Source organism: Jaculus jaculus, chromosome 14 (genome assembly GCF_020740685.1).
Source record: "Jaculus jaculus isolate mJacJac1 chromosome 14, mJacJac1.mat.Y.cur, whole genome shotgun sequence".
In the NCBI taxonomy this organism is placed as follows: domain Eukaryota; kingdom Metazoa; phylum Chordata; class Mammalia; order Rodentia; family Dipodidae; genus Jaculus; species Jaculus jaculus.
The window spans coordinates 46,041,539-46,068,697 of record NC_059115.1 but is presented as its reverse complement, the minus strand read 5'-3'; the positions used below and the strand labels follow the sequence as shown (position 1 = coordinate 46,068,697).

The window sequence follows — 27,159 nt, the reverse complement described above, 5'->3', positions numbered from 1 at the left end:
GCCATGAGCTGGGCTTAGTCTGTTGCACAACAAGGAGGAGAAGCCATGGAGGGAAGAAAAATGAGATGAATGCGCCCTGCAGTTCCTTCTTCTAGGGGACACCGTGACAGCAGTTTCCCTCCAGTTATTCTTGCTGTCTGGGCAGCACATCCCACAAGGGATTCATTCTAAGTTCTAGAAACACACTACTCTCTCCTGTACTTCAGAGGGCCAGAGTGTTACCAGCCTAGGTCACAGCACTGTTGTTCCCTGTGCTTCTTCCACTTACATTAGGAGTCCAAAATAACTGATCTGGCTTGTTTCCATCTTGTTTTATTGGAAAGTATATGTGCTTAAGTATGGCTTATCTGCTTATCACTTTTAGTATAGGGTAGCCACCCATCCCTCAGTACCTTTGAGGGATGAGTCAGTTTGGGACTCCTCGTGGACATGAAAATCTATCCATGCTCAAATCTCTTATATAGAAGTTGTGTATGTAATCTATGTACTTCCTCTGGAGCCTTTTAAACTGTCTCTGGATTACATATAACACCTAACCCAATACAAATGCTCTGTACACAGCTGTTCCACAGGACTGTTCAGGGAATAATGAGAAGAAAAACATCTGCATACCAGCACATATCTGCTGCTATTTCTAGTCTTTGCTGACCCGTGGATGTAGAAGACGTAGAGCAAAGTGGACTGTATGGAAATGCAGATTACATGACACAAAGACTTGAAGACACTGAGTGTGGAGCCTGCAGAGAAAGAATTTGTACTCAACTCTACGTTCTTTCGAAACCCTTGAAAGCCATTCATTCACTAACCTCTCCCGACTGATCCTACTTGACATTGCTTTGTTTACCCCTAGGAGCCTCAAGGATGCTGGGCTCAGTGACAAGATTCTCATTTCATAATAGACAAGGACATTTAACATTCCTTTAGGAAGAAATGTTAAGAAAAGGGAATGGCTTACCAGAAGGGGTACAAGATAAGGAGACAGACATTAATTGACTGGACTGGAATTTTATGAATGAAGGGTTAAAAAATTTGTCAATATATTAAAGGCCCAGAAGAGGCTTTTATTTAAAAATTAACAATAATCAAATGCCAGATGGCTCAGTGCTTAAGGTGCTTGTCTGCAAAGCTTAATGTCCAAGGTTAAATTTCCCAGTACCCTTCTAAAGACAGATGCACAAAGTGGTACATGTATCTGGAGTTCATTTGCAATGGCTGGAAGCCTTGGCATGCCCAGTCTCTTTCCTCACCCTTTCTTCCTCACACTCTCAAATAAATTAAATTTTTAAAAAATTAACAAAAACCTAAAATAGAAGTTTGTAGCAAAGACTGCTGGGAAAACTACCTCCCTTGCGATTTCCTTTTCTGTGTGCTTAGACACGAGTAATATTAGCACACAGTTAATGAGCCGGAAAGAGTTTACTACTGAACATTTCTCCATTCATGAACTTTGAGTAAAAGTTATGTGGGAACACCAGCCACCACCTGAATGAATACAATTCCTCTCAGGTCCTATCTCCGAAGCACAGTTGAAAATTAACTCAGCAATATCTGAAGACAAAATGTGCCCAGGTACCCTGATTATGGGTGCTCCTTGCTCATACCTGATGTGTTGGCATTTTGAGGTTTTCCAAAGACCCACATAGAACTGAAGAATTCATTACAGAAAGTGTGTGGATGGGCTCTCTGAAATCCCTGATTTCTCCAAAGTAGTAGGGGAGCATGCCTGAGAGAAAGGAAGTAAGGTGACTCATTTGAGGAAGAAACACTCATTAGATCCAGGAGGGGCTCGGTACCCAAATTACAAAGAAGCCCTGGTGTGAGCTAACAATCATGGCTCCAAAACCTCCTGTCAGCTCAGGCTAGCTGAGGCAGAGGAGTGAACATGTCAGTATTTCCAGGCTTTTCCTCCTGACAGGCCTATCAGGTTGCTTATTAGTGCCTGCCTTGCACCCTACTCACCACAGGCTCAAAGGACCAAGTGATGTCATCACACACTACCCTCTGCACTGGGGAATGTGACATACAGAAGGTCATGTCTGACTCCCTCCAAGTGGTCCATGTACTCCAGTGACAGCAAGAGCCTCTTCTGTGTCCTGTGGCCATATCATCTGGGAGGCAATTTACTAGCAAGGCTTTCATTTAATCTTGACTTCAGCCTGCCTGATACAAATTGCAGGAGACCTTTCTTTCTACTTTTCTATAATTTTCTAGAAGTGGCTTTTGTTATTGCTGCTATTTTCCAGACTGTAGCTGGAATTTCGCCTTGCTTGTAGCAAAAAAGGTGCTTCAGACTTAACCACGGTGCAGCTGCCTGCATGGTATCCTGGCAACAACTATCAGAGAACACACCAAAAGCAACCGACAAACAGGTTTTATTGCCATACAATACTCTCTTCTGATGAAGGTAAGATGAATTTGGAGGCCAGAGGTTTCTTTACTCAAGCGTCAATTTTCAGGGTTCAAACATGCTTCAGTATGCAGAAGAACAGCCCTGTTCAGAAGTAGGGGCCGCATTCTGCCGGATTCTTCATGGTTAGACATGTGCTTAATGGCTGTGTACATAAGCCCACGCCTATAGGAGAGTCCCCTGATGTGCTTGTGCACTAAACAAGGTTTCACCCTCTTTCTCCTGTCAGCAGATTTGGTTAAGAAGAAATGTGACACACAGGAGCCACATGTGGCCTTCAATCCTGTCACCATGGTCGCCTTCGTGGGACCAAATGAAAGGCTTAACTAGAATTTCAGTGGTGTTGCCTGTAAAATGAGTTCAAGACTTCCTACTGTCATAGGGTGGAGTAGAGAATGTGTGAAGAGATCAACTGGAACAGCTACCATCCCTGTGTTACGCACCCATTGGCTACCAGAAGTACTCAGCAAAGGGAGACTACCAAGGCACCGCCATGTTACTATGTTCTTGTTATGTGCTAGAAACACTTCTCAGAGCTGCAAAACTTTTGAGATGTAATAACTCATTTCAGTAAGCACCTCTAACTTATGAAATGGGGGTGTTTGCTCTCACTTTTCCAATAAGAAAATGCAAGTCCACAGGAGTAAAGTAACTTGTCCAAGGCTGTTTGGCCAAGCATCAGGGTTGAAAGATAAACTCATAGCAGCTCACTGTGAACTAATTGGCACTAACACCCACCGCTGTGAAGGAGGGAGGGTTTGATGGAAGTAAGCTCATCCCACATAAGCACTTCTGTGGACCATGCAATAACAGAATAAACAGAATTGGTTACATCGGCCTCAGGCCAAGCGTCAACATTCCCCCCTTTGGCTTTCAGAACTTGTCACTTGGTGGCATGTGTGTGCTACCACCTGGAGACCCCAATCCACATATGATGTTTAGCACTTTTCTCCCCAGTGTCTCATAGGCATGACCACACTTGGCCAAGGACACAAGGACACACATTGCCCCACAGCCAAGGACACTCAGCAGCCAGGAGCCTCAGTTATGGAGACGTACTCCAGGACCCCAAACAAAATTAAGCAAGAGGAAAGCTGGGAGGGAAGCCACTCTCCCAAGCAGAAGAGGGCTTTTGCTCAGTCACTGGGGGAGTCTGCACCCCAGATGGTCAGCTCACAACAGGGACTATCCCATTCACTGTGACAGCATGAATGGTCTCCTAGTCATGGGAATTCCACAAGCAGATTATTAAATATACAGGCAAATCTCATGCCATGAAGCAGTTGCTTATTTCCCATCTCCAGGAACATTTAGTATTATGCATGCCACCACATTCAGGACTCCTAAATTAAATCAAAATGGCATTTCAGTTTCCTTAAAAAGTCTAAGAGTCTCCTAGGTGGTCTGTAACGGTAAACCACCACCAATTAGCTTATGCGTTCACTTCCATTGCCACTGCGGCTCTCTTCTCTCTCTGACAGGGTGGGACATTCACTCTGCGGTAAATGATGGGAGGATAAAGAGAAACAAGCGGTCCATTTATAACCGGGGAGTTTTGCTTCCAGTGCCCTTCCTGAGTAGAACCCTGTGTCCCTGTTACAGAACCATCTTTCTACAACTGCAACAGGACTTTGGGGATCACAGGGGTGACCTTAGGAAGGGACAAAAAGAACTAGGAAAACACACACACACACACACACACACACACACACACACACACACACACAAAAAGGAATCATGCCCATGTAGGAAAGAGGCTAATGAAAGACAGACCCTTTTCACTTTGTAATCAAACTTCAGTGCTAAAACCACTTTGTGCCTGATTAGGGAAAGGCTACATTTCCAGTACAAATTAGTAACTTTTATTTCCTAATTTGGTGCTCCACCTCAGTGTGTGTGTGTGTGTGTGTGTGTGTGTGTGTGTGCGCGCGTACACACATTCTGGTGCTACGTGGGACAAAATAAATGAAAGCTAGTTTGGGTGGGGAGAACAAAAAAATATATTATTAATGAAGCCCCTTCATTCTGTTTTTGTCATTTCCTAGAGCCATTCTTACATAATGTTCTGAAATAATATCATTCATGACAATTAATATCCTTAAGTGGAAACAAACAGTATGCTTCTGTCTAACATTAATCTGTTCATTAAAGTTAGGACAACAAGCTAAGTAAAATACATTGCCTGAACTCAAAATTACCCTAAATGTGGGCAAAATTAGACAATCATGTAGAGTTTGCCACTGTCTTCTTAATTTCTGCAATTGAGGTCTCAGTCATTGAGGGGGAAAAAAAATCCATTTGAATATCTTTTGCTATTCCAAGAGACAAAGAAATGCACTATTTTTACCTTTTCCTTCCAAAATCTCTAGCCTCAACCTACACACCATGTAAACTATTTTAATGTGAGTCCAGAATGCCCCCACCTCCGGAAGAAAACATCCAGCTTTAGGCTGGCTGGCATATGATGCCCTGCTACATCTGAACAATTTCAATTGCTTTCTTGGCTGAAGTGTTTAAGGGAAATTTAAGATAGTTGCTCTGTATTCATTTTATAACTCTAAAACAAGAGAATTCAAGTTTAAATGTCCCTATTGGCAAATGTTAGAAAACATATTCATGTCTGTCTATGGCGTATTTCTGCTTGATCATCCAATTAAGATCTCCATTCTGTTCAGTTTAATGTTCACTCTCTGAAGATATTCCTGTATTGTGAGTTAATTTCCCCCCAATGGTTCAGCAGAGAAAACAAATCTCACATATTCTGAGAGGCAGATACCAGTAAAAAGGTAACATAAATCTGTTTATTGCATCAGGATTTTAGTATCCATACTGGGGTGGAGTTTAATGGCAAGAAACCATGGAGACCTTTCCCAAAGTCCTTGTTTAATGCTCTCATTTGCATTACCCACTAAGCCATCAGAAAGTTCCAATGCGGTTTATCGCTTCACTGAGAACTCAGTTTAATTAAGCAACACTGGCAAGCGCATTATTTCCGGAACATGTATGAAAATTCCACAGAAACGGCAATGGCTGAACTTCCTTTGAAAAAGTATCACACTCAAGAAGGAAAGGAGGAAAAGCACAGCTGAGGACTTCAATTGTGGTCAATTTCAGGTTCTTATACCTGGCTAGGAAGGAGAGATGAGATCCAAGTTAATGAATGAGGAAGGAAAGGCCAAAGATGACCAATGTTAAATATTCTCCAAATACAGCCATACCACCAACAACACATGAGTAAAAGGCCCAACTGATGAAGGGACCTTATGCCACCTGCAGAAAGCAGGCTACTCGGAAATAACACTCTTTTCTACATTTTAACACTACACAGGATAAGGAAATATTTATGGGAAGAGTAAAGACTGCCCATTCTTTCTCCCCTACTTCTCTCTCTGTCTCCCTCCCTCTCAAATAAAAAAAAAATTTAAAGAAAGGGCTGGATAGATGACTTAGCAGTTAAGGCACTTAACTACAAAGCCAAAGGACCTAGATTCAGTTCTACAGGACCCACATAAGACAGATGCACAAGGTACCACATGCATCTGGAGTTCATTTGCAGCAGTGGGGACCCTGGTGCAACCATATTCTCTCTCTCCTCCTTCCCTCTCAAACAAATAAAAATAAAATATTTTTTAAAGTAAAGACAAGCTGGAGATATAACTTAGTTGGTAAGGTACTTGCTGTACAATTTGTGTACCTCAGTTTAGATCACCAGTACACATATGAAAGCCAGGCACTCTTCTAAGCCCAGTGCTGGAGAGATAGAGGAGGAACCCTGGGTCTTACTGACTAGTTGGTTTAGTTGAATCAGTGAGCTCCAGGTTCAGTGAGACCTTGTCTCAAAAATCAAAGTGGGGCTGGGAAGATGGCTCAGCAGTTAAAAGTACTTGCCTACAAAGCCTGCCAGGCCAGGTTCAATTTCCCAGTACCCATGTAGGGCCAGATGCACAAAGTGACAGCATGAATCTGAAGGCCATTTGTTCCTGAAAGAGGCCCTGGAGTGCCCATGTTTTGTTTTGTTTTTCTTTCTCTCTCTCTGTCTGTCTCTTTCTGTCTGCTTCTTTCTCTCTCTCTCTCTCTCTCAAGTAAAATAAATGAATATTTTTAAAAATCAAAGTGGAAAACAATTGAGGAAGACACCCAATGTTGAACTCTGCCCCCCCCACACACACGTATGTGTACCTATACACATGAAGACCCACACACATATGCATCTGCCCACATACACACCCACACACATATGCAAAACAGGTAAAGTCTGAGTTCAATAAATGTAGCAGAGTTCTTTCTTTAAAGTTTAATTTACAAACCCAAGTGCCATACATGAGCAATTGAAGTTTTGATTTTCTTATGCTATCTAATTTTATAGGCAAAATTGGGGCTTCCTCATGATTTCTTGCTAGAAAGACCATTTTGTCCCATGTTTCCAAATAAAGGAACCCCACTCTGGAATTCCTCCTGACTCTGGGAGGGAGATCTATTTTAACCTGCTACTATTCCTGTGTGGGCAGCTGGCAGACCCCACCTGTCTGAGGGAGATGTTGCCAAAGTATCAAATGTCCCCAGGCCTCATGATGTACTATCATCTTCTCTCCCCCATGAATGCATCTAATGTTAGATGACCTGCCATCTTACACTTAGAAGTTGATCATCTGACTTAAGAATCTGTACCTGAGTGAGACAGCAGATACTGAAAGATCACACACTCTTCACTGAGCATGGTTCCCGTACTAGGAACAAGGGGTGTACAGAACTCAGTAAAAGTGTCCCCACACTTGGGAGCTTATATATTCAAGCAGACTCTCTCTGTGCTTCCCTAACACACCTCAAGCCTCATGGTGAATGTTACTTACTCATAGCTTAACAATGCAGAAGCCCGAATGGGTAAACGACTTATGAATTCCCCAATAGCATCTTGGAGGTACTCTTAACATGTGTCACCAATAGCATCCACACAAGATGTCAGGCTGGTCTAAGTTTCCTCTACAAAAGAAAGTATTACTTGGCACACCAAGGCTCCATGCTTTGAAACAACACAAGTTCCCAAAAGCTTGACCCGGGTTTCTGTGGTAAGTCTAATACAGTCATTGTGAACTCTGACTAAGATCATCTATCTCCTAATGCTATGTATAACCCTTGGAGTTGGCCTCAGGCAACATGGCATAAGTAAAAGGACTTACAAAAAATCTTTGTGCATATGTGTGACTGAGTGTGGCTGCATGAAGTTACAGTGTGCACATGGAGGCCAGAGGTTAAGTGTGGGTGTGGGTGCACACTCCCCACCTTGTTTGAGGCATGGTCTCTTGTTGTTCATTGCCACATACACCAGGATAGGAGGCCTACAAGCTTCTGGGGGATTCTCCTGTCTCTACTTCCCATCTCACTGAGATGCACTGGGATTCCAGAGGTTTCCTATTGTACTGGTCTTTACATGGGTTTGGGGAGCCATACTGAAGTCCTCACACTTGAGCGGCAAGCACCATACTCATTGAGCCTTCTCCCCAGGCTGAGACTTATTATTTTGCAAACAATATAGTCATATATTCTAATGTCAAATCTGACTTCATTTTTCTGGCAACTGGCTGGGCATTATGGTTATCATCAGCAGGCCTGGCTGAGTTTAGAGTATAAGATCAGAAAAAAAAAAAAAAAATGACATCTAGCCTCCTAGAAGGAAGAGCTCTATCTTCCAAAGCAGAATACTTTCAAACTATAGCTACTGTCCTACAGGATGCCATCGAATCACCTTAGTAGGTGGCTAACATCATTAGAGGAAAAATTATAAAATAAAATAAAGATACTATACTGTATGTAGTGAGGCCAAATATCATTTGTAAAACCTTATTTCCATTTCTATACATGTATAACAGACTCAGCATTTGACAAGGCTATCTTGGGTATCATAAGAGCCATGTTCCTTGTTGTAGATGAGCATCAAAATGCTTGTAAAATAATCTTTTGAAGAGTAGTCTAGCAAGAGAACAATAGGAGCTATGCTTGAGTCTTCAACAGATAAACAGGGTATGTATGGTAATACCTAATACGAGTCTTGTTTTTTTGAAAAATATCTATAGAGACAAACATTACAAAACAGGATTTTCCCAGTTTCTAGCTTATGACACTAATGTCTGCCTCTGAAGTTCTTTGACCATGATAGGTTCCACCTTTCTACAGTCGATGCTGGTGTCATTCTAAGTTGGCCAAACAAATCCCCTAGCTATGCCAAGTGTCAGCTCAGACTCCTGACGGCAGCGACAGGCAAGATGAACTCAGGGGGGGGCAGGCATTATTTTGCTTGGCTCCACTGACATTATTTTGGTGGCTGTCTGCTGTGCTGTGAAGAAGACTGACATGACGAGCAAGTCACTCCTCAGTTCATCCCCGGCTCCTCTGCTTGTACCTAGTGACTGGTTTACTGTCTAGCTAAATGTGCACAGCACCATTTCCAAAATGCACTTTGAACATGACATACTTGTAGAGATACCTACATCTGTGTTTGGCTTGCTTTGTTTTTACAGCATGAATGCTTTGAACTGTTACCCAGGACTGGGGAGCTGGTTTAGATGGTAAAGGGTTTGTTGTGCAAGTTTGAGAACCTTAGATGAGCTCCCCCAGCAGCAACCTAAATGCCCAGGGTATTGGTGCACATCTATAACCCTAGCACTGAGGAAGGAGATACAGGAGGATCCCAAGGGCAAACTGGATAGCTAGACTAGCCAAGCCAGTGAACTCTGACTTGTAGCCTAGCTCAGTGAGAGACTGTGCTCCAAACATAATAGAGGGAGATACACTATGTGCAACTCTGGCCTCCACATGTGCAAGTATATATGTGTCCATACACATACAAACATGCATACACAGAGGCATGAACACCACCCTTATGCACACAAGCAAAAGATAATAGAAATAAAACTGTTACCCAGAGGATGATCAGAATGGTATCCTAGTCCCCACAGCTCCTATGAGGTGTGGCTCCTCTTCCCCATTCTGACAATTGATCCCACTGAATTGTTTTGCTCTTAAACAAACAAACAAACCAAACACAGCAAATCCCAATGATCACAATCCCAAGCAAGCAAAGTAACTAGTTCAAAACTACTGTTTTCCTTGTATTATTTTTACTCTTATCTTCATATGGGTAAGGCTTTCCCACATCAATTTGCTTTTAAAATAAATTCAAGTTAAAACAATGCTGCTTTAATAAGAATGTTAAGTATTTAGCAAAACAGGTAGTACATAGTTGGCCAAAAGTGAGTGGTTGGTAGATGACTGCCTGCTGAGTGGGATGGGCTAATCCAGGTTAGTGACCATGCCCCTCATACTGCGATCCTCCCTGGATGAAGATGGATTTTCTTTCCTGCTCCAAGATACAGCATAAGAGTAAATTTCCCTCCCTTCCTTTCTATTCCCCTGGTCTCTCTCCTACCTTCCACACTTGGGTCCTCACACTTGCTCTGCAAGTGTTTTGCTAATTGAGCTATCTCTCTCATCCCAAATTTCTTCTTCTGCATAACTGTGAACAGTAAAATAGCTCTCCCAGGAGATGATGTGATATGATTTTTATATCCTTCTGGCCTATAGTTCTCACACAGCTGATCAAGATTGAAAGCAGCTGACTGAGAATGAATGAAAGCTCATCACATGGGCTACCTTGTTTCTCTTTCCTTCTTCCCACAGCTGAGCAAATCTTAAACTCAAGCTGTTAGATTTACAGTAACCCTTGGGCTTCAGCCTCCCCAGTGCTGGGATCACAAGCACAAGCCAACACACTCAGCTGAATTCCTCTCTTTTTAAAGACCTATTAAATTCTAAATGACCACTTCAAATTAGGACTTTTGGGGGCTGGGAAGATGGCTCCATGGTTTCAGGGACTTGCTTGAAATGCTTTCCAGTTCAGGTTCCGTTCTCCAGTATCAAGGTAAAGCCAGATGCACAAGATAGAGCACACATCTGGAGTTTGCAATAGCAAAAGGCTCTCTCTCCTCACAAATAAATAAAATATTTTTAAAAGTTGAGATTTTTTTTAATAACATAAGGCCACAAGCAGCTCGTGTTCCTAAATATCTTTAATAGTTTAATTGTGGGGAAAAGCAGCAAGTGCTTGCTACGGATTTAGCTTTCAAAGAATAGAAGGATATCCTCTCAATGAGATCAGGAACGTCCTTCACTACCTTCTTCTCTAAACTGGTGTAACCCTGTCAGATGCTCTGTTAAGCCCAGTAAAGCTGGGAAGACCCTCTGCATTGCACTTCAGAGCTACTTACCTAATGTACTGAGCAAATGAACCTAAGCTCATCACTGACTACTCTTATCTTTACAGGCAATCAACTCCCCCCTCAAGACAAAGATCTCCCTGCCACCACTTTACATGACACTAGCTGTCCCAGAGATTCTGTTCCCATTGCCTGCCTGGTTTTTATGACATTTCTTAAATCTATCTCACAGCATCATAAAACATCCTCGAATTTGGGATGGGTTTCCAATAAGTGACTCAATACAAAATGAAAACAAAATCTCACGAGTTGCTCATGTGAGATAAGGAAGGTTCTTATGCATACAGGCATTCTGGTCCCATCCACATTCCCATCCATACTCACATACAGTCACAGGCACACCTAGTTTCCACAAGCTCTTGAAACAATAAAAAAAATCTTATTTGCCTGAACATAGTGCATTAAAAGACTGGCCAATAAGCGTGGGTTGGAACTTGATGAACACACAGATATCCACACTAAGGAAATGTTTCTCTGTGATCCTGGCAGCTTCAGCTCTCAGCATCCTTTCTCTGTGGGTCATATTTCTCTGTGCCACTTCAGATACAATATGTACTTGTGTTCTCCAGGTAATAAGGAGCTGGCCAGAGCACCAGACTGGAGACATTACAAAAGCATTGAGGTCTTCTGGTACCTAGTAGCTGCCAGGGCACCAGACTAGAGTCATAACAAAACTTCACAGCTTTAGTAACATCATTGCTGGTCCTTCTCAAATGATGAAAGTAACAATTCTTCCCCGCTATCAAGCTTACCTCCTGATAATCAAAGAAAATTGAGCTGTTATCCCACTGACAGTACTAAGAAGTTTCCAGATTTCAATACTAATGATACAATGTTTGTTTGTTTTTTTTTAACTTAAATCCTTGTCTTCTGCACTGATTGACAGGAAATCTACTCCAAGGCCCCATTATATGTTGATATCTGCCTCAACAAAATTTCCTATGGACTCACCAACTCCTTACAGATCTTTCAAAGTATGACACCAAACATCAAAAACCTAATAATGAGCCGGGCGTGGTGGCACACACCTTTAATCCCAGCACTCGGGAGGCAGAGGTAGGAGGATCACCGTGAGTTCAAGGCCACCCTGAGACTACAGAGTTAATTCCAGGTCAGCCTGGACCAGAGTGAGACCCTACCTCGAAAAACCAAAAAAAAAAAAAAACAAAAAACCTAATAATGATGCAGGGGCTGAGGACATTGCTTGCGGGGTAGAGTGCCTGCCTAGCATGCAGAAAGGTCTGAGATTAATTTCCAGAAACACATAAAAGCAAGAGTAATCCCAGAACTGAGGAGGTGGAGGCAGGAATAAGAAAAGTTTAACGTCATCCTCAGCTACATAGGGAGTTTGAGGCCTTCCTGGGCTACATGAGACCACGTAAATAAATAAAGACATGCACAAGTAAACAGATATTTGTAATCTAATGGCAACATTGCAACAGAATCTTAATCATAATATGTATCATAATAATATGCAATTCCCATGCCCCATCATAATTCAGCCCTATAAGCCACCAATTTCCACTTCTACATGATCAAACTGGTAAGGTTTTTTTTTTTTTTTCTTTTGTCAAGATAATTCTCTTTATCAGTAAATGTTGCTATTTTTTTTCTTGTGCTTTTCAGTGACAAAATATTGAAAGGTTACTCTAAAGGGAAATTACATGTAAATTGCAATCTTAAGGACAGATTTTCTTAAAAGAATAAAAACTCTTGCTAGGCGTGGTGGCGCACGCCTTTAATCCCAGCACTCGGGAGGCAGGGGTAGGAGGATCGCCGTGAGTTCAAGGCCACCCTGAGACTACAGAGTTAATTCCAGGTCAGCCTGGGCTAGAGTGAGACCCTACCTCGAAAAAACAAACAAACAAACAAAGAAACAAACAAACAAACAAACAAGAATAAAAACTCTTCAGAATTAAAAAAAAAACAACAATACTAATGAGTTAACATATAAAGAGAAAACCTAATCTGTTCTGGCACTTTAAAAATACCTGATACTGCACATGTAGTTGTTTCACTTTTTTTTTTTTAGAACAGTTAGGTCAGCACATATGTGATGAATTACCATGTTGTTCACACTAGAATGTAAATGAAGAATTACTTCTGATTGATCAATTATCATGATTTATATGGCCACAGGAAGTGGCAGCTCTTATTCAATCCAGATTCAAAGGGTCACTAATTTCAAAAAGAAATCTAAAACAAATTCAAATGGTCTACTCATAAGCGTAATTTCACGTTTATGAAACAGTGTCATAGAGCCATCATCAAAGAACTGGCTCGCTGGAAGGGCCCTTCAGCCCAGCTTTGAAAACCTACAGGAAACAACCTGGTGAGCATGTAAAAATTATCATATCCAGACATGTGATATTTTCTTTATTATAGTAGCCATAGGATATAAGTGACACTATTCATTTTCTACAGAAAAAAAAGGTGTGCAGAGGTGATCAGAAGTTCACTCAAGTCTGTGAGGGGAGCAAATGGTAGAGCTCCACTTCAAAAGCTAGGTGGGGGGTACTGGGGCGATGCCTAGGCCAATACAGTGCTTGTGTGCCCCTCTGAGTACCTGAGCCAGATCTCCAGGCCCCTTATAAAAGCTCGAAGCTGTAGAGAGCTTCTGTAATCCCAGTGTTCCCATAGTAAGGAGGAGGAATGAGACAGGGGGATTTCCCAGGAGCTCAAGAATGGAGTAGAGCAGTGAATAAAATGAGACTCTGCCACAAAACAAGGTAGAAGGACTGACCCACAAGTTGTCCTCTGACTTCCATGTGTGTGTGCCACGGTGCACACACACATAAAGGCTGGTGTGGTTCCACAGTCCTTGATGTCTAATCACTGTCTATAGTAAATAACCTTCTAACTAACTTGGGGTCAGTTATCCTCTTCTTCATGGTGGATCTTACATTCAAACTTCTAATAGCCCATGCTCACACACTAACTCTCCATATGCTGGCCTATCACATATCAGGCGGAACTCCATACATGTCTAAGAAGCAAACAAATGCTGGCCCATGGCCAGGTTTGGGCTGTTATCCCAGCAACTCATAAATCAGGAAGACTTTACAACCAACCAGAGAACCCAGTAAATAATTCATCTCTATGTATTTTAAAATCAGGCTCTAACCATTTTGGGGGGATACAAGTTGGATGTATCTGGCTAATGAATTCTGAAATCAACATGTCTCTAAACATCCATTTCCCAACAAAGCTTCTTTTGTGATGAGAACAGTGTCTTCTCTGAAGAGTGATTGTTAGCATTGATTATGTCCCACCTAAGAGTTACTCCAAATATTAATCCATATTTTATAAGAATACTTTGCTCACTTTAAAAAGTGAGTAGAATTTTCAGAGTAAGGTAGGAAGTATTGAAACTCAACTCCTTCAGATTCTCCTGGTTCCTGGAAACTATCTAAAGAATCCCTTAGAGACCAGCAGGAGAGAAAAAGAGGAGAGGGGGCTGGAGAGATGGCTTGGCAGTTAAGGCACTTGCCTATGAAGTGTAAGGACTCAGGTTCAATTCCCCAGTATACATGTAAGCCAGATGCATGTGTCGAGTTCATTTGCAGAGGCTGGAGGCCATGGCATGTCCATTCTCTCTCTGTCTCTCTTTTCTTCCCTCTCTCAAATAAATAAATAAAATTTCAGAAGAGATGAAAGAAATGAAGGGAATTGGAAAAAAATAAACAAAACTCAGCATGGAGTCTTGCCCTCAGGAGAAAAGAGGGGGACCAGGCTGCATGAAGTTCAAGGAACTCTCAAGACAGGCAGGGTAAAAGTCAGAGTTCCCATTGAGCACAATAGTGCCCTTCTTGGTGGACTAATGCCAAACCATCTGTCCTCCTCTGTGAGGCTCCAGGGAATAGTTTACCCTCATCAGAACACTCCTCATGCTGTTTTATCCATGCCCAGGCAGGTGCTCAGGTGTCCAGGGGAAGTGGTATAATTGTAAATCATTGCTTGAAGCTGTTATCTTGACCAGAAGTCTTCCAAATTGTGATTTCCGTGGACAGCCCTGTCAACACTCCCTCCTCACCTCCCAACCCAGAGAAGCCTTGTCTACCTGTACTGTGCTTAGGTTTAGCTTTCCAAACCATGCTATCCACTGCTTTGAAGGATCTTCCCTCAGTGCTCTCTCTAAAACTAAACTTTATACACATTCATCGCTTATCATTTAAGCCTCATCATCCCAAACTAACCCTCCACATTCAATACAAGTGCAACAAGCTGTTCTTTTTAAAGTTTTTATTTTGCTTGTGTGTACGTGTGGATGTGTGGTGTGGTATATGCATGTGCATGTGCTTTCATGGAATCCCATGTGCTTCCTGCCAGGGCCAGAGTAGAATGTCAGGTGGCTCACTACATGTTTGGCTCCATTGCTCCACCACCCATTCTCGTTTGAGCTGGAAGTCTCCTACTGATGCCAGAGCTTGCAGCTTTTCATGAGCCCAGGCAATTCCATGGTCTCTACTCCCCTTTGTGGGGCTAGGGTTATAGGCACATCCAGGCTACAACCAGATGGTTACATGGGGGTCTGGAGAACTGAACGAGGGTGGTTTCAGGGCCCCTCAGGCCCTCATGCTTGCACAGGAAGTGTTCTTAGCCACTGAACCATCTCTTCAGCCCTGTAACCAGCTCCTTTTGTCTTACAGATCAGAAGAAATGACAAAAACTTAACTATTAAAAAATGTGGGTGGGTTATTGCTCATAAAGGCTTCATACTTAAAGAAAAGAATGCAGATATCATGTGTAATGAAGGTGACTAAATATAAATGGCATTTTATCTGCGTTGTTGTCAAGGGCTCATTGAACTGTTTAATTGTCCTTAGGAAATTACCCAAGACTTAATTTTTTGACCTAATCTTCACTTGAGAAATGTCATGGGACACCAGTCACTACTGATTTATTCTTGATTTTAAAATGCTTTGTGATCCAATTAAATCTTATTAAGAGATGATTATAAGAAACAGTTGAAACATTGGTGAAGTCAGACTGCCCGGTCAAGCACAGAGTGTCCCTGTGGAGCAAAGCCTGATTAATGGACAGATGGGAGACAACCTATCAGACAGAAGCACCCAAACTTTCAGTGCTAGTTGGATGCCCATGCGTCTCCTCACTTAGTATGTGTGTTATGAGCTTTTACAAATGGGAATGTGATTTTTTTTTTCTACAGCTAGAGATCAAACCCAGGGCCGATACCTGTTGTATTAGTAACTGTTCTCTTTACTGTGACCAAATAGCTGACAAAAATCAACTTGTGGGGAGAAAGACTTAATTTTTTTCACAGTCTGGGAGGGTGGTGGTCATCGTATCAGGGAAAGTGTGACAGAGTTCATGGCAGCAGGAGCATGTGGTGGACCAGGAAGAAGAGGAGAGAAATGCTGGTGCTTGGCCAGCTTTCTTCTTCCCCTCTTTCTATTTAATTCAGTGCTATAGTTCAAGGGATGGTGCCAATGATATTCAGGGTGGGTCTGCACAGTTAAAGCTCTCTAGAAACTCACTCAAGTCCACATTGAGAAGTGTATCTTCTAGATGATTCCAAATCCAGTCAAACTGACTTTGAAGATAAACCATCAAAGTGGCCAAATGATCTCCCTTTGAGCTGTATCCCAGCCTCATGTTGAATAATTTAGAAACATTCAAGAACACATATGAGCAGGAAAATATATTTTATATAATATTTGTAATATATAATATGATATTTTGAAATATATGATACTATGTTTAAAATACTTTTTGTTCATTTTTTATTTATTTATTTGAGAGCAACAGACACAGAGAGAAAGACAGATAGAGGGAGAGAGAGAGAATGGGCATGCTAGGACTTCCAGCCACTGCAAACGAACTCCAGATGCATGCGCCCCCTTGTGCATCTGGCTAACGTGGGACCTGGGGAACCGAGCCTCGAACCGGGGTCCATAGGCTTCACAGGCGAGTGCTTAACCGCTAAGCCATCTCTCCAGCCCTGATACTATATTTAAAGCTCAGAAGAAAATTATACTCCACTTTTTTTTACTTCTACTATTTTTTGGATAATAAAAAATAACAAATCAACACTGCAAGACTGGGATTTCAATATTTAAAGTCCTTCATAATTCCCTCATAAAATACCTGTGATAATTATCAAATGTATAATAATTCAGATTATGTTTCTTTTGCAGAGGCCAATACAGATAAATTACATCATACTGTATATTACATTTTTAGCCTTTCATGTTTGTTTACCTGATAGGCATGAAATACAGTATGTTACAAAGACATTAATTTGAATGCTGAGTTTTTATAGCAAGATGATAATAAAATAATAACAGTCATAAATAACAAAACAGAAAGATCAGTACAATGGGCCATGTGCGGTCATGAGAAAGATTAATGTGTGACCTTGTTTTTCTAAAAGACAACCATAGAACAGAGAGGGAGTGTTGAATTCTAACTGGTCACACTGTTGATTCTGGAAAGAATGTCTCTCAGAAGTTGTTCATCATTTTCTCCAACAGCAGCACCATATCCTTGTTTAAACACATAAGAGGAAAACAGACCCCAACCACATGGTTTTTGCTAGCTTCTATATTTAGCTATTTTTAGCTTTGATGTACATTCTTATATCCTATCCCAAAATATTAGTCTGAAATATTAATTCATTTTTAATTAATTTATTTACATGTGTGGGAGGGGTGTCAGGGTTCTGCCAAGTGAAAACCAGATGCATGGGAGACTTTACCTGGGTGCTGGGGAACTGAGCTCAGGTTGGCAGGCTTTATTAACAAGCATTCTTTAACCACTGAGCCATCTCCCCTGTCTTGAAGTAGTAATTCTTCCCATCTGAACTGCACAGCAAGAACCTTGTTAGCCTGTACTATCTTCTTGGTGCATCTGAGTGGCATGATGGGTAGTAAAATTCTTCCCATTCTACAGATAACAGAAACCAAGGCTCACAATTTAGTATTCTGAGACTGCAGAGTGAGCAACTGAGCAGATCCTCAAGCATTACATGAACTTTACTGTTGTGGTGAAGTACAAAGAAAAGAAGGAAACAGGAGCAGGAAGGAAGGAGGATGATAAACAGGTGCCCACTTTATTGTACATGTAAAGACTAACAATGGACTGGTTCAGTATTAGTACTAAATACATAGCTATGACATAGCCAAGAGAGCCATTACTTGCCAATGGCAATGCAGCCATTCCAACACATCACTGAAGCGAGTAAATGCAGAGATAGAAAATACAGAGACTAAACACTCCCCTCTTCTTCCCTTCCCTGTGCCCATGGAAAGCATGACTAACTGATCACCACCTTGAATCCACTTAGCCAAGACACAGCTACCTGATCCTTCCACTCATAATCCCGATGGGGACGCTGTCCACTAACTGTCAGTGCTATAGGAGATGAAATTCCAGTGCCTACCTCTGGAAGTGGAGAACTGGAAGCCTAAGCCAACAGCTGATCTCTAGAACCACCTACAAAGACTCTCACAACACAGCGTGACTATATCCCACAGCTGTCATCACAACAGAATATCTGGGTAACTAAGGAGATAAAGAATTCAAAGTAACACAAACAGGTTTTGCTCATCTGCCTTTCTTTTCATTGGTCTGGTGTAGTTGGTTTGGTTTGACACACAAGGTCTTGTTATGTAGCTCAGGCTGGCCTTAAATTCATGGGCCACCTCCCTTAGCCTCCTGAGCACTAGGATTGCTGGCATGAACTGCAGTGCTCGGGTAATTACTACTTTTAAATGAGTAATGCTTGCCATTGAATGTGATCAGTAGGGATCAGTCACAGCATGGGGCAAGGTAAATACAGCACCAGGTGTTTAACATTATCCAAAAATAGATTATGCAAATATGCCTGTTTAGTGATAAATTTCTTATCTGTATTTGCACAAGAAATATCAAGCCTTTCTTACTCTTATAATAAAAAGTATAATTTAAAAATCATTTAATGTGCAGAATATTTTGTTTCTCTAAAAGCAAACCAAAACCCCATACAGAAACATCTTAATAATTTTTATCAGTAGGTTTTAATTCACTGTTAACATCTAAACATCTAATTCACTGTTAACATCTAATTCAAAGGATAAAAGCACATTGCTCACCATTTCCAATGACATTTTTGTGGCAATTACAAATCTAAGGTGAGGAAGAATAAAACCAGTCATGTGAACTTGGACTGAAATTAGAGTTCTTGATGTAGACATGGTATTTAAAGTTCATATATATAGATGGATGGAGACAGAGTAAATCACTGGTGTGTGTCTGTGACCATATATGTATATATTTACTAGCTCTGTCTACTGATGGTGCCTGGAAGAAAAAAAAAAAAAAAAACTCAACTACAGCTGGCCTGGTGGCACATGCCTGTAATACCATCTTCTTGGGAGACCAAGGCAGGAGGATCGCAAGTTCAAGGCCAGCCTTGGAGATTTAGTGAGACTATCACAAAAATAAAATCAAAAGAGGGCTATAGATATAGCTTAATGGTAGAGTGTTTGTCAATAGGCAGTAGGCTCTAGGATCAATTCACAGTACTGAAAAAATTTGTAATGGATATCCTAGCACCTAGTTTTTGTTTTTTAAAGCATAATTCTCCAATGAATAGAGTTAGAGCTTTGGGGGAATATGCTAGAACTGGGGCAAGTAAAATACAAGATAAATCTGTAACAACCTTGCTACAGCAGAAAGTAAGAAAGCACTTAAAAGGATGGGAACATATCAAAAGGACAGAAGCTGAGGGATGGAGGGCTTGCTTAGTGGTTAAGGTACCAACCTTCAAAGCCTAAGGAGCTAAGTTTGATTCCCCAGGACCCATGTAAGCCAGATGCACAAGGTGGCACATACATCTAGAGTTCATTTGTAGTGACTAGAGGTCCCAGTATGCTCATTCTCTCTCTCACTCTGCTTCTTTCTCTCTCTCTCTCTCTCTCTCTCTCTCTCTCTCTATCTCAAATAAATAAATAAAATATTAAAAGAACCGAAGCTGAAAGCTTAAAAAAATGTCTGTCCAGAACTGACCAGTGTGATATCATATTGACATAGATAGAAAGATAATCAGGAAGATTTAAAGAAGGGAGACTGAACACTCCTCCTTATAGTGGAAAGCCCACTCATCAAGATATTCATAGCAAGATTTGTAACCAATTGTTATGCATCATGTATCAACAACAGCACATGCAACCCAAACCCATCATATGTTGGGAACTGGCAGGATATGTGCATAGCCTCAAACTGTCTACCTACAAGGTAATTTTTAAAGAGTGTTACAGAATATTACAAACGTAATTATTAATTATAAGGAATCAGGTATGACTTGAGCCTACTGTTTCAATTATCATTGCCAAAAAAAGACAGATGGATATGCTGCCTTTGACATTATGGACCAAGAAAGATGCAGCACCACTTCTGTGGCCTTCTTTCCCAAAATGTAGGATCTAGATGCATCTGTGAGAAAACACCAGCAAAACACAAACTGAAGGGCAGTCTATAAAAGAGCTGGCTTGTATTCTTCAGAAATAGTTTCCAAAAAGAACTTGGTGTGGGTGATAAAGCTTAAGGAAGCATTGTAGGGCACAGAAGACTAAAGAACTATGAAAACTAAAACCCTCAGCAGGTGTGGTGGTTAATTTTAACAGTGAACCTGACCAGGTTTTAATCATCTAGGAGGCATGCCTGCTGAGGTATGTGAGGGTGCTTCCAAGGAGGTTGAGTTGAGGAAGGAAGACCCTGCTGAATACTGGTAGCCTCATCCCATGGTCAGGGATCCAGACTGAATTTAAAAGGTGAAACAGTCAAGCCCTCATCTTTCTCTGCTCCTTGAGTATAGGTGCAATGTGACCAGTCACCTCATGCTCCAGATGCCATTCTTTCCCTGTCATGGTGGACTGAGCCCTCCCTCCCTTTCTTTCTCCCTCCCTCCCTCCTTTCCTTCCTCCATTCCTTCCTTTCTCCATCCCTTTAGGTTGTCTTTCTTACAGATTTTGTCTCAGCAATGACAATTATGAAAACTATTAAAACATGTGGTAAGTTCAGTAGGAAAAAGTCCTGTTCATTTCCTGGTTTAGATTACTGTCCTGCAGTTATGCAAGGTAATGTCCTCAGAAGCTGAGGGGGGGGGGGCAGTGGTGCTGAGAAAATGGCTCTGTGAATAAGAGTGCTTGCTGCACAAGCAAAGGGGCCTAAGAGGGCCTGATCTGTCCTTAAGTTGATTCCCCAGCACTCATATGAACAGCTGGGAATGGCCACACCTAGTTCTGCGGGGAGTGCAGACAGGTGAATTGCTGGGGTTCACTGGTCAGCCAGTCTGACTGAATGAAAAATTGCAGTTCTGGGTTCCGTGAGAAACACCATCCCAAGGGAACTCATCAATACATTCATAGCAAGGTTTGTAACCAACCACTATGTATCACACAACAATAATAACATGTACCATCCAAGGAAATGAGTGGATGAAGGACAGGGTAGAACAAATGATGTTCTCCTCTCATCTCTGCACCGTACTCTAACTACCCATGTGCACACACACATGCATGAATGCACACACCTCATAAGACCACACACATACACACACACACACACACACACACACACACACACACACAGAGAGAGAGAGAGAGAGAGAGAGAGAGAGAGAGAGAGAGAGAGAGAGAGAGAGATGCACTAAGGTTAAATATGTGAGATTAAAAGCACAAAGTCAACAGCGTTGCTAATATCCAGGCTAACGAATGAGCAAACATTCATGCTTGTCAGCCTGAAATTACATCAAAATAAAAAGTTAAAACAAAAAGCAGATTTCTCTATTTCTTAAAAACATTGTTTCATCAGATGAATTTGCATGCCATTCTGAGACGTAAGGGTATCAGAATATCACCTCACCCCTAAAAAACAAAACAAAACAGGATAACCCTACCTTTGAACTGAACAGCCTGGGAAGGAAGGTCCTATCAACCTTTTTTTTTTACCCAGACCAACTCAGCAAAAATGAAGACACAGAAGGATTGGTTCATATACACCCAGGCCCCAAAGCTGGTCTGGGTAAAAAAAAAGTAAAAAAGTTTTAGAACTCTCTTGTTGTTATCATTACAAGGACTGGGATATACACTAGAGATGGCAGAAGTCCTGAAGTACATTGAAGTCCATGCAGTGAAGAATGACACTGCCTTCAGCACAGCACTGACATACCACCCTTCAGCCCAGACATTCCTGAAGACAAAATGACCTTTGTATAATTACCCGACAATCTAACTTGATTGTGCAAAATAAACACAAAGGATTTCTTCTGCAGTTTACTTTTACACAGGTTGTAAACCAATGTTCAGACAATTTTTTTTTCCATGACAGCCAAAAGTGAAAGAACCAATGTGCCTGCTAGTGAATGGATGAAGAAAACATGCTCTATAAGCCCAGGACAGAATGCTGCTCAGCTATGGTGAGGAAGGAAAGATAACAGGTGTCACCATGTACATGGATCTTGAGGACATTGTGGCAAGTGAAATTAGTCAGGAAGTGCTACATGATTCCCCTCATAAATGAAATGCCCAGAATCTAGAAACAGAATGGTGGGAACCAGGAGTTCAAAGAGAGTGGAGCTTAATATTTAATGGGTACAGTTTCAATTATAGAAGATAAAAAGTTCTAGAGATGGATGATGGTATTGATTTTATAACACCATGAATATTCTTAATGCTATTGAACTGTCATATAAAAATATTCAGAATGATAAATTTTATAGTATGTATATTTTATCAAATGTACATTTTATAGCACAGATACATGTGTACACATAACACATACACCTATACACACATATACACAAGTTTCTAGAAATGCAACTCCTATGTAAATCAAAAGAAGTCAGGACTTTGTTACAGCAGAACTTGACAGTAACCCTGGAAACTTGCACCATGGTGATGCCACTCACAGTCTCTGGGTCCCTGTCACCATCACTCTCTGACATCCTGCAGCTGGTGCCTCTTGTCATGTCCACACAAAACTTCAAGCCTGAGACTGACTGCATCACATACCTTCTAAAGTTACCTTGTTCAAGTATTTACAAACTGAGTGGCACAACTACTATAAAATACCTTCTGTTTTTCCACCAGAGCTCATGTTTCACAATCCAGAATGTGTGTGTGCATCTCACATCATGACGGTGTTTGATGTGCTGCAAAACACTCACTGTAATAAAATGGGGGGGGGGATTCTCACTGTGTGGTGGCTGAGGACACTGCTCTCGTTTCAGAAAACAGACCCCAGGCAGAGCTCAGTCCCCTTGCACTAATGACAAGTCTCCATGTGCCTCTGGATTTGATACAAGTGCCCACTTGCAAGAAAAATTCAAGACAGTGAAGTTCTGCTAGCAGCTTGTTCATGGCCTTGAAAAGAGAGATGATGGGTGTAAAATCAGAAAGGCTGACTCCTTACACAGACAAACACACACACACACATACATAATCAGAGTCCTACCCCTTGATAATAAACATCAACACAGACGAGGTGAACCACAGAACATATTTTCAGTCATGGGAATCACTGTGTCACGTCAGAAGAGATTAGGATTTGACTGAGGAGGGCACGGTATGTCAACTGTAATTACACATGTATCGTTTCTCTATTGTGATCGCTCCTCTTTCCATCTCAACACTGGGGCATGATTAATATTTTACATACTGTCCAAAAGGGGAATGTGACTTCCCAGAAACAGTACTGAACATTTCAAACACAGGTCATCCTCTGCCAAGAGAAAATCCTGCCCAGCTGTAGAGTTCTCATTTGCAAAACATAAGAGCAATGAAATTCCATTACTTCGAGAAACTGGCTGTTCCACCAAACCCTTGGCAACACAGGCTGTACTTATCTTTTTGAACAATAGTCTCAGAGAATATATTTGTTCAAAAGAGATGGTAAAACTTTTGAGCTCTTAGGAAAGGAAAATCTACTCCTTTAGTCTGGGAAGGACAAAACACAAAGCAGAAAAAAAAAAAAAACCTAATACAGGACCCTTGTAAAGCTCAAAGGGGATGTGACAACATTAATATTGTCCCATAAGACAAAATCAAGTATTCTTTAGAAGTGTAAGTGGCTACACTTTACTTTCAGAAAGACCCCTATGCCTTAACTCACCCTATGTACCCTTGGCAAATGAACTGTTTTCCTGAGGACATCAATCACCTGAGTCATATTCACATTGAGTACTGTAGAATGGCCCCAAGAGACCAGAAAAGTGAGGATATGCTATCTCTACTTCTGGACAGACTATTTCCCATAAGAAGCCTGTGGTCACATGTCTGTGAGTGATGCAAGCTTCATCTATGACTTAGCTTGTAGTCAATGTCCCATACAGCACAAAGGTTTGAAATGAGCTATAGGAATGTTCAAGCAATACAGCTGCTACACAAGTGTGTGAGAACTGCCAAGCATCCCTGGCATTAGGGCTGTGTTGTGGGTCCCTGTTTCATACACAATGCTACAGTGATGGCTATGGGTGAATTCCCTGTGAGAGCTAGCATATCATCCTGGGATCTCTTATTTACTGTTTTCCTAATACAAAATGGAACAAATTTAGCTCATGCATGCACTCATCAAGAGAGAAATAAGATTGATCCAAATTACCAGCAAAAGTCTAAGTTGTATTTATCAGACTTTGCAACAAGAGCCCATAGAAGAGATAACAAGCAACATTCCCACTTAACCACCCCAGAATACTGGGCAAGCCTGTTCCAAAGAGCTGCAGAGGGAAGCTGGGATCAACATCAACCAAAGAAAATCTATAAACATGCATTGCAGAAGGTTTCCTTGCTTTCTTAATTTTAAAGAATGATTTGTGCATGTGTGTGTGGTATCTGTATGCATGGGCACACATCTGTTACCATACGCATGTGGAGGTCAGAGAACAACATCCTCTCCTTGGGCTTCCCTCTAGCTTGTTTGAGACACAGTCTTGTTTTTGATGCTGTAGATGCTAAACTAGCTGACCTGTAAATATCAGGATTATCTTGACTCTGCCTCCCACTGCCATAGCTATGTTGGGATCATAAATATGAGTACCATTCTGTTTTTTTTTTTTTTTAATGGGTTCTGGGAATCAGAACTCTGGTAGTCAGGTTTAAGGAGCAAATACTTTTAACCACCATCTCCTCAGGCCTACAAGCTTGCTATAGAGAAGACTGAAAAGATGGTGGATAGTCACAAAGAAAGTGGTTATTGCTGACATGAGTAGATCCTAACCTCAATTCTGACCTGCAGAAGGTCACGAGGATCAAATCATATGACTGACCACAGGCCAGCAGCAAAGATGAGAAAAGAATAAGTGACATATGTGTGGAAATCATGTGCTGTGAGCTCAGAAGACACTAGAAAAACTCCAGAGCCTACACGATTGCACCCAATATGTCTAGATTCACAAAATTTGTACAACAAGGGCTGTGCATCTGGTTCTAACTAACACACTGCCCTCTGAAGGTTTCGGCGCAGAGCTGGAACCGAAGCACATGAAACAGATGTGGGACCCCATGAAGAGGGCAACGCATGAACCTGCCACTCGTCATCCAGTTCCTCCACACTTAACAAAATCTTCACACGAAGCCAATCAACACCCACTCTGGTCTCACACGACTAGCAAAGTGTGCTGCTGCCTACCCGTCCCCATGTGAGGCGCCCCCTTTCCCAAACATCCTTCTGTGAGCCAGGCAAAGGTGAATGGCAGGCAGCCCACTCAGACACTGGCCAGTGTTCACATACCTCAATAATCCTGTCATGAATTTGCAGGCCTCCGTCCTTGGCTGCGGGCCCACTGTCAACTATTTTGGATACAAAGATGCCTTCACTGGACGATCCGTCTTGATTGTCCTTTGGGTTAAAAAAACACAGGCATGAATGCTAGGCATGGAATTGGGCAGGAAAAAAAATAAATAAGTTTGCACTCTTATAGCAATCCCTGACCCTGGCTTGTCAAAGTGGCAGTAGGGTAAAAGCTGCTTGTTGTCACTAAGCTCTGCTTGAAATGGAAATGGACTCATCTGCATGATAAAATATTCAAAACCAGTGCCAAAGTCAGAAAATGGTAGGTGCTTGCATTCTTCAAACCATAATCCTTCTCCCTCCACTCAACTTCTATGAGAATCTACATCCTTCTGAACTACTTCAATACATCACCTCCCTAGTGGGGGATCTCCTCCCTTCTCATGCACACACGTCACTAGGCCACATGCACTCCTGTGTCCCTCGACTCTCACTTATAACTCCACCAGTGTTGAATATCTGCCACTACTCACACACCTACGTTGTTGTTTTTTTCTTTTCCTTCACACCTACTGCTCTCTCCCTTACTCCATCTTCTTTCTGCTTGTCTCTCCTGTGCTCTTCTCCTCCTTTTACCTCTCCTCTTTCTCGTCTATTTCCCTTCCCTCTCCTACCTGCCTCTCTTCCTACTCTTCTTTTGTATAAACATGTGTGGTGTATGCACATGTGTTTATGCATGCACTTGGAGGCTAGAGGTTGATGTTGGGTATCTTCCTCTATTGTTCTCAATGTACTGAGGCAGTTGAACCCAGAGCTCAGAGATTTGGCTTATCTAGGTAGCCAGTTAGCCCTGGAGATGCCCTACCTCCAACTCCCCAGGGCTGGAATTACAGGCAGGCTGCCACAGCCACCTGGCATTTATCCGGATGCAGGGTACCCAAACACAGGTCCTCATGCTTGTATGACAAGGATTTAACTCACTGAGCCATCAGCCAAGCCATCTTCCACTCTTCTAAGTTGCTGGGTATGGAACTAAGCCACCCTTCTGGCCATTGCCTGACTTCCTGAAGCAGTGGAACCTGAGCACATGGGAAGGGAGCACTGTTTCTGGTTGTTGCTATTGGAGATGGTGGTGTGACAATACCCATCCATCTGCATTTAGAAATAACTTTGCTAAGGTCACTGAGAACTCAAGCTGGAGCTGAGCTGAAAACTTCTTCTATGTAGACCAGCTGACAGAAAACTTGAAAAAGCTATGCTATACTAAGCTCCAAGGGAGAGAGAGAGAAGTCATCAGTGTAGATAAACAACAGTGAACACTGCAAGCCTTAAGTTTGGCCAGCCAGGCCAAACGAGCCAATGGGTGCAACAGCCAACTGTTCTCTAATTGGACTGGAGGCTCACTCCATGGAAGGGAACACATGCCTGGTATTGAAAACCTAATCAAAACTCTATGGCAGGGGAGGTCATGAGCATTAGGAGTGTAACACCTGCTCTTGTCTGGCTAAATGAATATATTATGCTCTGTAAGTGCTTTTCGTAATATTCCTATCCATATATTAATGCTTTTCTCACTTATGGTTAGAGATGCTTCTCTTTTCAGATGGCGGTGACCATCCGTATGGCCCAAAAGTCACCACAGTGCTGAGAAGAAGTGAGAGGAATGTTCAGCAGTGAAACATCTCTATCACACTCCAAGGCTCAGGGTTCACTGCGGAAGAGGTGGAAGAAAGAATGTAAGAGCCCAAGGAA

The 27,159-nt window shown here is 41.8% G+C and overlaps 1 protein-coding gene across 1 annotated transcript in view; it reads right to left on the bottom strand.

Annotated features, from left to right (window-relative positions):
* Window positions 1-27,159, bottom strand: part of Pdzrn3 (PDZ domain containing ring finger 3) — a 254,184-nt gene that overhangs the window by 201,917 nt on the left and 25,108 nt on the right. The window contains exon 3 of the mRNA XM_045133627.1: window positions 25,408-25,515. Coding sequence (XP_044989562.1) covers window positions 25,408-25,515 — 108 coding nt within the window. The remainder of the gene's footprint in view (window positions 1-25,407; window positions 25,516-27,159) is intronic.